This window comes from Maniola jurtina, chromosome 13 (genome assembly GCF_905333055.1).
Source record: "Maniola jurtina chromosome 13, ilManJurt1.1, whole genome shotgun sequence".
Lineage (NCBI taxonomy): Eukaryota > Metazoa > Arthropoda > Insecta > Lepidoptera > Nymphalidae > Maniola > Maniola jurtina.
The window spans coordinates 5,707,925-5,724,743 of NC_060041.1; the positions used below are offsets into that span (position 1 = coordinate 5,707,925).

At 37.0% G+C, this 16,819-nt stretch overlaps 1 protein-coding gene across 4 annotated transcripts; it reads right to left on the reverse strand.

Annotated features, from left to right (window-relative positions):
• Window positions 1-422: 422 nt before the first annotated feature.
• On the reverse strand, window positions 423-16,450 carry LOC123870845 (glucose dehydrogenase [FAD, quinone]-like). 4 transcript variants are annotated; one of them, XM_045914305.1, is made up of 13 exons: window positions 16,340-16,450; window positions 15,527-15,581; window positions 9,530-9,769; window positions 7,418-7,589; window positions 7,092-7,291; window positions 6,285-6,409; window positions 5,759-5,939; window positions 5,044-5,304; window positions 3,750-3,901; window positions 2,791-2,956; window positions 1,966-2,176; window positions 1,283-1,472; window positions 423-618 (listed from the first exon to the last, which is right to left on the reverse strand). In XM_045914305.1, the coding sequence occupies exons 2-13, from the start codon at window positions 15,542-15,544 to the stop codon at window positions 453-455; spliced, it is 2,082 nt and encodes a 693-aa protein (XP_045770261.1). In that variant the 5' UTR covers window positions 15,545-15,581; window positions 16,340-16,450; the 3' UTR covers window positions 423-452. The 4 variants fall into 4 exon arrangements, with proteins under 4 accessions (XP_045770261.1, XP_045770259.1, XP_045770260.1 ...); XM_045914303.1 differs by having other exon boundaries at window positions 15,527-15,571; window positions 16,338-16,448; XM_045914304.1 differs by having other exon boundaries at window positions 15,527-15,571; window positions 16,309-16,448.
• Between the last annotated feature and the right edge of the window lie 369 nt (window positions 16,451-16,819).

The window sequence follows — 16,819 nt, forward strand, 5'->3', positions numbered from 1 at the left end:
CGCAGAGGAGCGGACTGATGACTTCTTTGCCATAATGCGGAAGAAGCCATCATCACTGCTGACAAGACTGCGCTCAAGTACCTACCAACCGCATCCTGAACATGTTTGCGAATAAGATGCCAATGCTTGAGAACACATTATTCAGGTCTTCCAAACGCTGCGCTTCTGGTGCAAGGTCGCCATTCTAGCCGATGATACGTGGGGTCGCAAGGTGCAACCCCAACATCATTGGTTTTTCGAACTATGTGCCTGCTCATTGCCACTTTAGTTTCGAAACTCGCTGAGCATGTCGGTTGATCTCCTTACTTCTGATTTGATCACGTAGAGAAACTCCAAGCATAACACTCCCCATCGCCCATGAGCTTTCTTATGAGGATTCTTATAATAAGTAGGTAAGTATAGGTAAAAATTAAAATTAAACATTAACTAACAATGATTTAATTCGGGCTATTTTATCTGGAATGGTGTGGTTTTTGGTTGACGTTGTTTTTTCTGTGCCAATCGACGTGTTGACTGGGGTGGTCATATGGCTTCGCCCATTGTGAGTCGTCCCAATGCTTGTCCCAGGGTTTCCAACGCCCGTCCCACTTGTCGTTGCCTGAATCGTTGTTGTTCCACCTGAAAAGGTTTATAAAGTACTTACAACAACATCTAAGTACGGAAACTGCTTTAGGCAAAGAAAGAGGTAGGTAATTAGTTGTTTTGTACAAGAGTAAGTAACTACTTATGCCGATGATTTTAAGCGTATTTCGTGGTTTAACGACATTTTATATTATAAAATAACGGGCACATACCACGATTAATTTGTTTTTGTCTAAGGGCCGGCGCACATATGGCGGAGCGCGGCGGAGCGCAGTGCAGAACATGCCTGCGAAGTTTTCTAATCGCGTGACACATTACGCGAATTTCTACCAGAGAATGCGCGGGACTGCGCGCGGATGCACAATTGATTTTAGATATTATTTCAATGAGGACAATGTCGATAATACTTTGACTGTGAAAAATGCTCTGCTCTGCGCTCCGCCATATTATGTGTGCCGACCCTAACTGCCGATATTTCAACTCAGTTGCAGGACTCGTGGTCACCACGGGACTTAGTGCTGAGAGAGAGGAAGTTCGACTTCGAGCTGTCATGGGCAGTACTTACCCGCTTTCTTGTTCTTTACCTACTTTGCTTTTTTGTTCTATAGGTAGGTACTTATATCATGCTCTAAGACGCTAAAAGAAACTACAGTCTCACGTAAACAGGAGTTTGTTTGAAAGCCAAGTTACGAGTACAAACCTATCGTTGGACGCAGAATAATCGCTATCACTGGATAATGATGATGCGTTTTCTCCATACAAGTTCCTTAGCTGCTCTTGATACTTGGTGATAACGAACTCCGCGGCACGTTCGCCGATCATCACAACCGGCCCTGCGGTGTTGCCAGATACCACAGTGGGCATTATTGATGCATCTGCCACACGAAGTCCTGGAAATATTTGCAGAAGTTATACCAGGAACTAATAAAATATGGCTCACCAACTTCACATTCAGTGTTGTGATCAGCTAGATTTAGCGAGTTGGGATTCCCGTCATAAAATATTTCAAGTACGAAAGAATCCCAATGTTAAAGTCCATAGTTAAATTTTATTTATTTCAAACGTAGGAAACGAAGAAAACCCTTATTACGCATACCTCAGACGCTTTTCCTTTTTTACCCGACTGCGGCAAAGCCAAAAGGAAGGGTATTTTTTTTTTTTTGAAATGAAGGATTTTAACAGTCTATGTATGTTTGTATCCAGATTCTGTGTGTTCCACCGTAGTGCCTAAACTACTGGGCCGATTTTGATGAATGAGGTGTCAATTGATTCGTTGTAAAGGTCCGGATGACATAGACTGGTATTATAAAATGTTTTTGTTCACCGAAAATAGTTTATAGTCATTGTGGCTATGACGGGGCAAAGAACGTTGAAGCAACTCACCATCAATGCCGTAAACTTTGAGTTGCGGATCAACTACAGCCATGGGATCGTCCGCAGCTCCCATCTTGCAAGTGCCAGCCTGATGGTTCTCCGGAGCGGTATGCAATTTGGTCAAACACTTGAAGAACTCGTCAGTGGGGTTGGGTCCGCCGCCGGGGCATTCAGAACCATAGCCTTCTGTTGGTTGCATGCCATATTTCTCGCGTAAAATCTGCAAAAATGTATTGTATAAATATGTAGGTTTTCTAGAAATAGGTGCCTACACAAAAAAAAAATTACAAAAAATATACAAAGTTCAAGTGATCATTAATGGGCATGGTGCCAGAGAACACTAGCCTCGCTGGATTGCCAGACTGGTTGGCGTCTAAAAAAAATCCTTGATGACCTAGGCTAGGCCCTAGAATCACAAAGCACGGATACTCGCAACAAGGTTGAGTGTTCAAGACTTTCTATCTAGCTTTTTGGAGGGTGTATTCTATGTTCGTTCTCAAGGAAAGGTTGACTATAACTAGCAATGGAATATTAATAGGCTGATGACACACATCGCCATCTCAATCCATCGTCGACCCACTACAGAGCATAGATCTTAAGAACGAGTAAGGTTTAGGTAATAGTGCACAACGTTCACCAAGTGCTGAATGGCAGACTTCACACACAATTAAGAGCATTATGAACAACTTCAGCACGTCACCGTCGGTTTCTTCACGATGTTTTCCTTCACCCTTAATATTTATATTATTTAATTGATGATAAAACGTAGCTGCGACAAATACAGGGAATACTGAATCGACAATTTCCAGAGAATCACAATTCAAGCAAGCTTACCGTGGTATTGGCGAGACGGTAAGCAATTCTCGCGGCATCTACAACGACGGCCAGCTCATGCTCGTCGAGGAAGTAGTTCGGCTGCAGCTTCGGCGGCTGCTGCGGGTCGGCGGACTGCAGCGTGAGGTAGCCGCGGCTCCGAGGCTGCAGAGCTATGGCGGATACACTGTTGAACAAATTGCTGTTATGAGAAACATTGCGTCACATAAATTACACATTTTGTCCAACTTTATTTAGTTTCTAACCGACTTCCAAAAAAGGAGGAGGTTCTCAATTCGTCGGAATCTTTTTTTTTTTAATTTTTATTTTTATTTTTTATGTATGTTCCCCAATTACTCAAAAACCCCTGGACCGATTTGGAATTTTTTTTTTGTTTGAAAGGGTATACCTACTGTGCATCGGGCGAGCTTCACTCTTGGATTTCTAATTTTGTTTTAATATGCTCGCTCGACTTCATACCTAGGTACATTACACGTGTAGCTAAACAAAAATTATTTTGTACTTTTTAGTGTTTGTGGTTTTTGAAGTCGGTTTTATTTTTCTTTTGAAAATTTTTTGTTTGATAACAAGTAGGAGCTTGCCTTGCCTGAGATGCCCTCTAACAGTGATGATGCAGGGCAGCATCTTACTGGAAAGTTTAACTCTATAGCCGTACTTACGGCTTTATCGATTGGGCAGTAAAGAACTGCGGATGTAGCCATATAACGATCAAACCGGAGTCGATTTATAAATCATTTTCCAGATTGATCATTTGCCAATCGTACCCGATATTTAATTGTGCCCGGTCAAAACTAAAAGCATTTATCTTATTCTATCAAACAACTTTCAAAAACACTTTCTAACACAAGTTTCTAACACAGATTCAAAAAATAGAATCTCGTAAATAAAAGAATATTCAGTACATAAGTAACAGTTCAAAGAAACGCCTCAAAATTGTGTAAACTTTGGATTTAATATACCTAACAGTTCTTTTGTTGCTCTCGTCGGCAAGAGTCTCAGCATCTCCGACTGAACCATCCCCACAAGAGGCGGAGTACCCGCCAAAGAAGAACTGCACATCTGGATTCCTTCCACCCGCGGCAGCCAAGCGTGAGTTCACTTTACCTGTCAGCTATGCGTACAAGTAACAATTGAATTTACAACAAGTGTAAATTAAAAATTTATACCTAACACCCCCGACAAGTGAAGGTTACAGTAACTAGAAAAGAGCTGATAACTTTCAAACGGGTGAACCGATTTTCTTGGATTATAACTAAGAACACTCGATCAAGCCACCTTTCAAACAAAAAAAAACTAAATTAAAATCGGTTCATTAGTTTAGGAGCTACGATACCGCAGATAGATACACAGATACACACGTCAAACTTATAACACCCCTCTTTTTGGGTCGGGGGTTAAAAATACACAATGTCTTCACGATTCATATTGGTACCTATTCGTATCTAGCTCGTATAATTTGGCAACATTGAATAAACTTTAATATGCATCCCTAATTGCCGTTGGGAGGTTTATAATCATCATTTGTTACTAAGAAACAATGAAATACCGGGAAAAAACCATAGTAAACATTACCTACCTAGTCCCCGCAAAAAATATTGATGTGCTTCAAAAAACCTAATCTATACTTATATCTTCTATTTATCTATAGCTACCAGATATACTTCTACATACAGTGACAGTAGATGACATTAAAGAAACTGCTGGAGAGGAGACACTGGACTCAAGTAGCACAATATCGTGGAGTAAGGAAATCACTACAATTGTCCTTTGAACGACACACACGCGTTTTATATAGAAATCTCGTACCTAACAGAAATTACGAAATCTTCTTCATTCGTGCCGTGTGTCAAGAGTCTGTTTCCAACCCTCACTGTGGGTTAAATTCCAATTCAAAATATTTTTATTCAATTAGACTTTTACAAGTACTTTTCAATCGTCAAAAGTATCTACCACTGGTTCGGAATGCCTTTCCTACCGAGAAGAACCAGCAAGAAACTCGGCGGTTGCTCTTTTCGAAGATACTTACGTACAAACGGTAGAAATAAAATCATAACCCTGCCTTTTGGCTATGCCGCAGTCGGGTAAAAATTGATATAAAAATGAGAATTTGACTTTACGACTCCTTATTAACAGTTTACCTCACCGGGGGTCTACTTCTACAGCTCATGAACCTATTCTAAATCTACTAGCGTAGTACATTCTCTACATACAGACTACAGACTGCCTAAATAATTTTAATATGTTCAGACGTACCTGTGACAACCCAGTGCCAGACAAAGGACCCTGCCTTTTCAGCATATACTCCATAGCACTTTCCCAAGACAGTTCAGGCACATCAGGTTCTTTTGTAAGCGTGAACTCTAACGTCACCCCCACATGATTATGAAGGTTCTGCCCTACTCCTGGCAAATCCATGATTACAGGAATGTTGAATTGCTCTAGAGTTTCCCGTGGCCCAATACCAGAGAGCAGGAGAATTTGTGGAGAATTTATTGTTCCCCCAGATAAAACCACCTGTCAAGGAGAAACAGTAGTGGATAAAAAATCGACTAAAAGTGTTAGTATTTGATTATAAAAGCTAACTAGCTTATTGTCTGCAATGTATGGTGCGATGCGATGGCTCTTTATGCAATGACAAGTTAGAAGCAATATTCTAAGTCAGGAGTGCAGAAAGGAAGGACTACTTATGGCAATTTACTATACCACCTGTACTTACCTACAATTCTAACGCGGCATCGTACCGGATTGTTTAATAATTTGTTATTGCTGGAATTGCTTGCATTATTGGCAAGTATAATTAATTAGTTACAACCAAAACCTCCCAAGTCCCACTAGACCAAACCTGAGCCTAATTTAGGACTCTTATAAGGCCAAAGCATACGGCTATAGTGTGCATTGTGGTCTTATAAAAGTCTTAGCACCAGAAGCTAAAGGACAATGCGTATGGATTAGCGTATTCTAGACTTACTTCTTTATTGACTCCCACTACGTTCTTCTGGCCATTTTTGATATATTCCACGCCAGTGACCTTCTTGGTGGCCGGGTCAACTATAACTCTTGAACCTTCGGCGTTCAGTAAAATGTGTAAGTTTTCTCGTTTGGATGCTGGACGAAGATACGCTCGCGCCGTGCTGTATCTCGAACCATTGCTGTAATTTTTAAACGATTTATGAGTAGGTAAGTAAATACGAGAATAATTTTGGAATTATAATTATATTTTAGAACAGGTATTTTGGGATATTTGGGTTTTGACTAGACTTCTAAACTAGACTAGATAGTGACAAACCAGCAATAGAGTCATATTATCATATTATTTACACCCAGCTGAGTTTTTTTTGGGCTCTTCTCAGACCAGGGCGCGTTTGAAACCCTCGTAGCTTTACTTTTAAGTTTACTTAATTTATTATCACCATTAGATTTTGAGTTTAAGTTTAAGTTTGGTTTATTATTTTAGAGTAAAACCAAAAGCCAACCCAAGTCCAAGTCATACTCACTCGTTAAACGTCTGCGCGATAGTAAAGCCAGTTCCCGTCTCTCCGTTGAGATCACTGGTAGGTGGGTAACCCATTTCGATGGCGGCAGATACCACATCATGGGCGAATCTTGGTGCGTAGTTGAACTGCAACAATAAAGTTTTACTTTTTCTTTGTTCCTCCATAATATTATGTGTATTATAGCAGACGATCCGTGTATGGTAGAATACATATACGATGTACATTTATGTACAAAAGAAATTTAGTGTCACTTTCACGGTGACTAATTAGATTCAGAAAGTCTGGTCGGACAAGAATCGAAAAAATGTATCTTTCACCAAATATTTTTATTTTTTGCGCAACAGGTTTGTATTTTATTTTTTATTTCGCAAGAGATACGAGTTTTTTAATGTGACGCTAACAAGGTAGAAAGAAAAATATACTATACTAATAATTTGGTAGTTAACAATTCATCTATACCATCTTCTTCACGCGTATTCTATTGTACCAAGGTAAAAAATATTTATTCAATGCAATACCGTTTATAATAGGTATTTATATTGGCTGGAAACCAGAAAAAGAGTAAGTATGACCGTTCTAAAACACTCTGAAACTAGGCCCATTAGCACTATTTTCATATTTTCTTCATATTTTCCTCTGCAGGCAATGCTTGTCTGGAAGAGATTGTTTACCCCAATAAGGCCCTTTTTGTGTATTTTGGTGTGCAATAAATATATTTTAGCCATTCATTCATTCATTCAGTCGGAGGCTATAAGGATTGGAGCAAAAAATAATGTAAATCTAGTTCAAGGGTAGTAAAAAACTTACCCGCTGCACTGGCAAAGGTCCACCAATATTATGATACTGTCCAGATACGCCGTTGCCAATCTCTCTGTTGTCTTCACTCTTCAAGAAGTATGGTAACACTTCAAACCAAGACCAGCCAGTCGCACCGTTGACCGCCCAGCCGTCGTAGTCGGTGGGGTTACCGCGCATGTACATCATACCGTTGATAACTGAACAACCACCTGTAAATGAAGTCACACTCATAATATGCATAGACCTATACAATACTCCTCCTATGTATTCCTGAAGCAAGTGCAGGAAAGTTTGGTCCTTGGCGAATTTTGCCAATTAAAAAAAAAGTAGCATACCAAGCATTCTTCCTCTAGGCCAGGAACACACACCGCCACTATCGAGGCAGGCTTTCTCTTGAGGCACCGTGGAGTAATCCCAGTCAGTGTCCTTTCGACCCCAGTACGCAGTCACCCAAGCAGGCACTGACGATGGTATCGGCTCATCTCCCCCAGCTTCTATCAGCAACACCTGGATTTATAACAAGTGTAAATTAAAAATTTACAACACCCCCGACAAGTGAAGGGTACGGTAACTAGAAAAGAGCTGATAACTTTCAAACTACTGAACCGATTTTCTTGGATTATAGCTAAGGACACTCGATCAAGCCACCTTTCAAACAAAAAAAAACTAAATTAAAATCGGTTCATTAGTTTAGGAGCTACGATGCCACAGACAGATACACAGATACACATGTCAGACTTATAACACCCCTCTTTTTGGGTAGGGGGTTAAAAAATAAAAGCTTAAAATTATTATTTTCTGCCCGACAAAACAAAACCTCTCAAGGTTATCTGTACCTGTGTCTCACATTTCACAATCGTATCAAACTAAATACCTACCATGAAGTAGGTAAATAAAAATAGAGATTCTTGAGAACATTTTAAGTGCCCTCCTTTTTTTTCGGTTGCTAACGCAGCTATTCCTAAGCTTCAAAGTTAATTATTATTCGTCGTGTAAAATGTTGCGATGTAATATTATAGAGTAAGGAGAGATAATATAATATAAGATATTTTTACGAGATATAATAATATAAGATATTTTTACGAGACATTTCACCGCGTTTAATAGCCTCATCGGGTGACAGAAGGGCTGGCTCATTTTTTGCGCAACGGATCAGCGTGGCTGTCCAGCGCGGAAATGCAACCAGTATTCTTGGCACCATTCCACGCGGGCATGATTTGTATAGTAATTACATAAAGCTAGCTTTAAGTTTTATTGTAATACTTAAAGACCTTAGATAATAAGAATAAGGATATGATATTACATACAAAGGTTCGACGAACGCATTCATAGACAGAGCAATCGTGCGGTAAGTGCGAGATGAAGGAGCGACTCGAACTGGCCTAGGTACCTAGGACCCTAGGTAGTTAAGACCCTTTTGGGACACCCCTTGTTGAAGAGTCGTCGTGGTCGTCATTTATCACGAGATCAAAGACGTCGGACTACTGTGTCTCCTCTTATACTGTGGTAATAACACAATAACATAATGTATCCCTTTATATTGTGGTATAACATAATGTTATCGTGGTGTACTATAATATGATCGTATATTTACAGCCAGCCAGCCAAACAATACCTTCATGCAAAATTGTGACATTGGCGTGATCAGTATGCACGGAATCATGGGTTGAGCTGACATGCCTGATTAGCTGATAAAATTAGCCATGGTTAAGGTCAGATTGTTGTTAAATTGTCTTATTGTTCTGATGTACTGGACGCTTATGTATAGTACCTGTATCATAAAAACACCTACCTGAATAGGTTGACAAATATAAAAATATTTTTTCATTGAAAATATTAATATGAAACTTATAACTAGCCTCATCTAATTACTATACAAGTCATGCCCGCGTGGAATGGTGCCAAGAATAATGGCTGCATTTCCGCGCTGGACAGCCAGACTGATTCGTTGTGCAAAAAATGAACCAGCCCTTTTATCATTCGCCACATGAGGCTGTTAATCGCGGTGAAATGTCTCTAGAAAAATTCTAATATCAGAGCTCGTAACACCGATTTAGGGCTAAATCCTATCCATCCTATCCAATAAACAAAACCAATATTACTTGCAACTATTAACTATAGGGTAAAGAAGGGATAGATTAATATAGGATAACATTTAAAAAAAAAAATGAATTTAAATCTAAAACCTCATCGAGACCACCGCAGCAAGGCATTGCACCCAAGATGCCGACAGCAGTATAAATATTCCAAATTCAAATTCAATTTTTTTTATTAAATTAAACTTTTAGAAGTGCTTTTGAATTGTCAAAATAATCTACCACTGGTTCGGAATGCCGTTCCTACCGAGAAGAACCCGCAAGAAACTCGGTGGTTGCTCGTTTCAAGTATTCAATTTACAATAATATGCCATACAAACTGATTCCTATCTCAAGATTTCGAAAACGTACCTTCCATTGTGGATTTTCCGAGAGCCTCGCAGCGACAACAGATCCAGCGGTACCACCTCCAACAACCACAAAGTCGTAGCTGTCATCTGGTATGCCTCTATCCGTCACACGGTTGCAGGGGTCAGCGACGTCGCATCTGCCGTTGACGAAGGACTCCAAGATGCTCATGAATAGGACGAATTGACTCGAACATGAGCCTGTCATCGAGGGCCCAATTTCGCGAATTGGACACGCGCATGTCTGTAAAAAGGTAATAAATAAATTTATTATCTTGACAATACAGTGTTTACAGACTTTAGTGTGAGGTCCTGCCTCCTGATAAAGTGAAAACTGTGTTTCAGGAGGCAGTGTCTTCCCATAGTATACTGTAACAGCATAATAATAATTAAAAAAAAAAATTATGAAAAATTGTTCATTGAGTCGTGTCACTACTCGTTGGGCGGACCGACGATGCATATCTACAGAGTGAAGGACCCAAGACGCACGTTTTTAGGTCCTCAAAAGGAAAAACGGAACCCTTATAGGATCTCTTTGTTGTCTGTCTGTCTGTCCGTCTGTCGTGTCTGTCAAGAAAACCTGTAGGGTACTTTCCGTTGACCATGAATCATGAAATTCGGCAGGTACGTAGGTCTTTTAGCACAAGTACAGGAAAATCCAAAAACCGTGAATTTGTGGTTATATCACAAAAAAATGTGTTCATAAAAAAAAATTGTAGTTTTAATTTTCGAAGTAAGATAACTGTACCAAGTAGGGTTTCATATGAAAGAGCTTTACCTATACATTCTAAATCAATTTTTCATTTATTTTTATGCATAATAGTTTCTGATTTATCGTACAAAATGTCGGAAAAATACCCGATTACGGAACCCTCGGTGCACGATTCTGACTCGCACTTGGCCGGTTTTTGACATTAAATTACCTAACTCAGCTTGATATTATACGCTTGAAAATGAAATTATTTAAAAACTAAGCACGGAGGATATTCAAAGGACGCGAGGAGAGGCTCTACAATTTTCTAAGTACTAGTAATAGACACAATAAAAACAAATTAGCAACAATTATAAACAAAGGGCAGAAATGATTATTATTTATTTCCCTAGTTCGCAACCAGCATACCGAACTATAATAATTCTTGTCATTGTTTGAAACTCGACAATTAGTTATTTATACCTACTTGTTAACTAAATTTTTAGGGCGCATTCACACTGAAGACATAGTACTTCATTAAAAGAGGAAATTCTGCAACTGAAGAAACCAATGCGAAACAGTGTCTAGTGGCTATTACTAAGGTTAGGTACCTACCATACACACAGTCTTCGATTCCTTACGCAATGATATTGACCTTTAATTAATAATAAACCTATTACTAATATTATATCTAATATATATTTTATTATTGATATATTGTTTTATTTACTAGATGATACTCGCGACTTTATACGCGTTGATGGGGATTTCAAAAAAAATCCCGGGAACTTTTTGGTTTTTCGGGATAAAAAGTAGCTACCTATAGGCTATAGCCTATGTCCGACTCCAGGATGCAAGCTATCTCAGATCCAAATTTCATCAAAATCGGTTAAGCGGATGGAGCGTGAAAGATAACAAACAGACAGACTGATAGACACACCGTTACATTAATAAATAGTTAAGTACCTATTTTATTAATATGGATTTTGTCACCAAGAATAATTCGATAGGTCGTTAAAGAATAAAGTTTTTTTTTTATTGTAAAAAGTAAAAAGACTCGTGAATAATTAATGTTTCAATATTTGTATTAGGTTACCGATATGTCTAAAAACTTGGTTTTCCTAACAATAATTTGAAGAAGGAACTTTGCGGTTTGCTGCCTAGGTCTGTTCAATTACAAATAGTAGATATTACTAAGATTACATCATTATCCGGTACCATGTAGGTATCCATAAAAAAAATCGCAACATGATTTTTTAGGGTTCCGTACCTCAAAAGGAAAAACGGAACCCTTATAGGATCACTTTGTTGTCTGTCTGTCTGTCTGTCTGTCCGGCCGTCAGTCGTGTCTGTCAAGAAAACCTATAGGGTACTTCCCGTTGACCTAGAAACATGAAATTTGGCAGGTAGGTAAGTCTTATAGCACAAGTACAGGAATAAATCTGAAAACCGCGTCTGTGTGGTTACATCATTAAAAAAAAATTAAAATGTGTTTCAATTTTCAAAGTAAGATAACTATACCAAGTGGGGTATCATATGAAAGGGATATCATATCATACCTGTAGATTCTTAAACAGATTTTTATGTATTTTTATGCGTAATAGTTTTTGATTTATCCGTGCAAAATGTTGGAAAAAATACCCGAGTACGGAACCCTTAGTGCGTGAGTCTGACTCGCACTTGGCCGGTTTTTCATCTTTAGATTCAATTCGCACATCAGATTGCAATAGGACCTCCGTGAAGTTTTCAATTTATTTATCTTTTACGTCAGCTTAGAAAAAATAGATTAACTATAAAGTAGATACGTCGCTATTCGTGTGTTGAACAAAAATCAAACCTAGCGTTTCCACCGGTGCAGTGGATAGCTTCCTACTTAAACATACGCCTACCTATTAGAATAAACTATTTTAAGTTTTGCATAGAAAGTAGAAAAGATAAAATCGTATCCGTGAATTAAGTAGTAGGTAAAACAAGTGTAAATTAAACACCCCCAACAAGTGAAGGTTACAGTAACTAGAAAAGAGCTGATAACTTTCAAACGGCTGAACCGATTTTCTTGGATTATAGCTAAGAACACTCTCGATCAAGCCACCTTTCAAACAAAAGAAACTAAATAAAATCGGTTCATTAGTTTAGGAGCTACGATGCCACAGAGAGATACACAGATACACACGTCAAACTTATAACACCCCTCTTTTTGGGTCGGATGTTAAAAATACACAATGTCTTCACGATTCATATTGGTACCTATTCGTATCTAGCTCGTAGCATTTGGCAACATTAAATAAACTTTAATATGCATCCCTAATTGCCGTTGGGAGGTTTATAATCATCATTTGTTACTAAGAAACAATGAAATACCGGGAAAAAACCATAGTAAACATTACCTACCTAGTCCACGCAAAAAATATTAATGTGCTTCAAAAAACCTAATCTATACTTATATCTTCTATTTATCTATAGCTACCAGATATACTTCTACATACCTTAAAAATTAGACGTGTCTGTCTGTGGTTTCGAAATAACAACTTTTACATAGATTTATACCTAATATGTTTATGGATAAGTGCGATAAGAAACCCAAGCCCATTTATAAATATTTTTTTGACAAGTAATTAACTTTATTGACTAAATAAATAATATAATAAATAATAAACTAAATAACTAAAAAGTAATTATTAAATATAATGAACCTAAAACTAAAAACCTTAAAAAATATAATAAAATAACTAAAATAAATTATTGTTTAAATATTATTATAAATATTTGTTTGTCTGTTTGTCCGGGCTAATCTTCAAAACTGCTACACCGATTTAGATAAGACCCTCGCACTTTTGTAGGCAGGTAGGTAAATAGAGGTCTACATACTTTTTTTTTAAATCAAAAGAGCTAGCAAACGAGCAGACACGTCACCTTATTAGCATTAGCAGCACCAGAGAAACCGCCAATGCGTCTCCAGCTTTTGTTAATCCATCCCTTGATTAAATAACCCCATGTTGAAATCTTTGAAAAGAGCAACCGCCGAGTTTCTTGCTGGTTCTTCTCGGTAGGAAAGGCATTCCGAACCAGTGGTTTTGACGATTCAAAAGAACTTGTAAAAGTCTAATTGAATAAAAATATTTTGAATTGAATTTGAATCTAGTGAGGCACACCGCCGAAGGTGGCCGAAGGGAGGTGGTTCCATAGTTCTCATGTGCGTGGAAAAAAAGATCCTTCAAATAATTCAGCGAAATCAAAGGGTTCATAACGAAAAAAAAGGAGAAAACAAACAAAGATGGGATTTTGTAAAACCAAACTTCACGCGGACGAAGTTGTGGGTCAAAGTTAGACAGTGTTCATGTTGTAGAATTGTAGAGCAACATCCAAAATTAGTTATTTTTTGTTAGTGCTAAATTGTTTTACTTTAATATGTAGGTACATAGGTAGGTCCACACTAGCTACATTTACCTACACTATTAATTAATATTATATTGTACTAGTAATTCGCCACGAACTTAAGACCTTCTATGTGGGTTTTCCTCAAACAAACCATTTTATAACTTTTTATGTAATATCGGTTTTGCTATCAGCTATCAATATATATGTATTTATAGCTTGTGAAAAAGTATTTATGTTCAGAATGCTCTAACAGATGGATGCCCGGACCGACAGACAGACAAAACGGGCAAATGTAAATTCACTGAGTAGGCTCAGTTACTCGGAAATCTTGCTTTGCTAGACTTTGTCTGGCGGGCAATTAGGTCTATTATGTACGTACCTACATAGAAGTGGTTTTTAACCCCCGACCCAAAAAGAGTTATAAGTTTAAAGTGTGTCTCTGTCTGTGTGTGTGTATCTGTCTGTGGCATCGTAGCTCCTAAACGAATGAACCGATTTTAATTTAGTTTTTTTTTTTGTTTGAAAGGTGGCTTGATCGAGAGTGTTCTTTGTTATGATCGAAGAAAATCGGTTCAGCCGTTTGAAAGTTATCAGCTCTTTTCTAGTTTTCTTATAGAGGTTTTTGTGTCGGGTTTTTTTTTAATTTTGAGTTATCTATTTAGCTTCTACCTAGTACCTGACCTATTTGTCATACCCGTAGCCAATTAACAATCGATTATGTAGATGAAACTAAAAAAAATATATATTTAATTGATTGTGTGATTAAAATAGCCTACCTAATATTATCAGTTATTACTAATTTATTTCGCGTAATAAAATATAGGTAAGTATTAAGCTGCAAAAGGTATTATAACCTACAATACAATTAAAGAAGTCGAGACATTGGGGCCGGGGAGTTAGGTTAAAAATCTTACGAGAAATCTCACCTAGCTAACTCTTTTGCAGAAAGACTCAACCTGGCTGTTTAGCGTGGAACGCAGCCATTATTCTTGGCATCAGTCCACGCGGATATGACTTTTGCAGTAATTAGATTAGGCTAGCTATGAGTCTTGTAACATTTCAATGAAAATTGAACTTAATTCACTTATGTACCTAGTCTTCATTATTTTTGTCTTCGTAAGAAATAACAAAAAAATTAGTTTGACTATGAGTCTAGGTATATACTAGGTACCTACTATGCTAGTACTTGGTACCTAAACATATAACATAGCCTACATACCCACATAATAATTTTTACCAAAGTATAGACACGTATGCTAATCGCATTTTAAGAATCGAAAATAGGTACATAGGCGAATGTATTATAATATTATGCAATATATCTACCTAGATTTTAAATATGTTCCAATGTAAATAATTTCAACATTGCTTACTATAAGGGAACTAGATCAAGACAAGATTAGAATTTTTCCTATTTGAAAAAATGGAAATTACCTACGTATATTAGTTTCTACATAAAATTTTGATAATGTTATTTTGTCTTTGAATAATAAAAACTGTACCTAATAAGAATTATACTGGTCCCTGGATTCAAACCCGTAATTGTTCTGAATTTTAAAAAAAAAATCTTTAATTCGGGCCTTGACCCATATGGTGTTAGTATTATTATACTTAGAGGTGTAAAATGTAAAATACAAGTTATATAACCAGTCGGTACACCTAAAATACTACATATCGCTGGACTGTTGTATGTAATGTAAGTAGGGTAAGTGCAATTTTATTAGCAAGGTTTTCAAAGGCGCCTATAGATAGGCCCTAGCTTACCTACCTTAGATATATTAGATTCTCAGTCCTATACTAGGTCCTGTAGGACCTAGTAGGACTGAGAATCTAATCACTGCTTTTGGTATAATATGAATTACTAGACCTTGTTATTTGTATTATGATAATTAATTGTTAAGTTAACAAAACGTATATATGATTTTCACTTACCTCTGCGGCTCTTATCATGATGTAATGCGAGTATTTCACTTTATTCTGAAAAAAATATATTTCAAACCAGACTTTGATATGTAATAAAATTATTTATTTACTTAATATATTATGTATATAAATTCATCTTTGAAATCAGAACAACAGTTTTATTTATATAGATACCCGGCTAGTTAGAAACAATTTTTAAATATCTACAATTATATCTCAAATAATAATTAATAAATAGGTATACAAAGTAATATACATATATTACAATACAAGATTTGTGTTTTATTTACTTTTAAATATTTATGTTTGTAATCTATGTAAGTAGATTACGAATATAATATATAAAGTTTCAGTTGGCAGGTAATAAAAATAATAAATCTCATATACTAAAAAGAAAAGTCCTCACTAACTCACTGACCGACTCATCGACGCCCGTCCCAAATACCTTTGGACCTAGAAAGCTGAAATTTTGCACAGAGTTTCCATTTATAATGTAAACAAGAAAACAAGGCCGGATTTTTTGAAATTATCGATGGAGCGAAGCTGCTGGTGGTTACTAGTACGAAATAGAAAATATATAAAATAGTAAACTCACAATAGAAATATAGAATTATTAAATATAAAATATATAATGGTATATAATAAATTATATGTAACAAAAATGCTATGTATATTCTATAAGTTTAATAAAAATATAAATAAAGAATAAATATTAATAATATAAAATAAAAAGTATCAGGTTAAGATGTCAGGGCACTACGACACAAAAACAATGCCAACCTAATACATACATTTGTATTTTATAACATATTCAACGTACCCAAAATAAATAACAATACGTTCACAACCGCGTATTTTTTTTTTTCGCAAAACGAGCGCGCTCTTGACAATGCGCGTACGCTGTGAGGCGCGTCCGCGATGACACCGGACGCGCGCCTTGCGCTTTTGTTTATATTGATCATCCTCTTAATACGGGAAAGCCTTTAACAATACCTAGGCTATTCACTTTAGCTCTAAAAATTAAATTAACTTTTCAAAATCTGGTGATGTGGAAAAGCAATGAAGTAAAATGCCGTCTTCGCCTGTCTATGAGAGAAGCACTCAAACAAACGAAAGTTCGATGATTCCAAAACACAGAACACATATTGGTTCATTGAAAATAAACAAAATCATCGATGTACAAAATATTTTTTTTTGACCGTAACGAAACGTACCAACGAACCTAAAAGAGGAAAAGTTGCAATTCATCCCTTACCTACCCAATTGTCTTTAGGTATATTATAATGGGGTCTAAGTGTATAA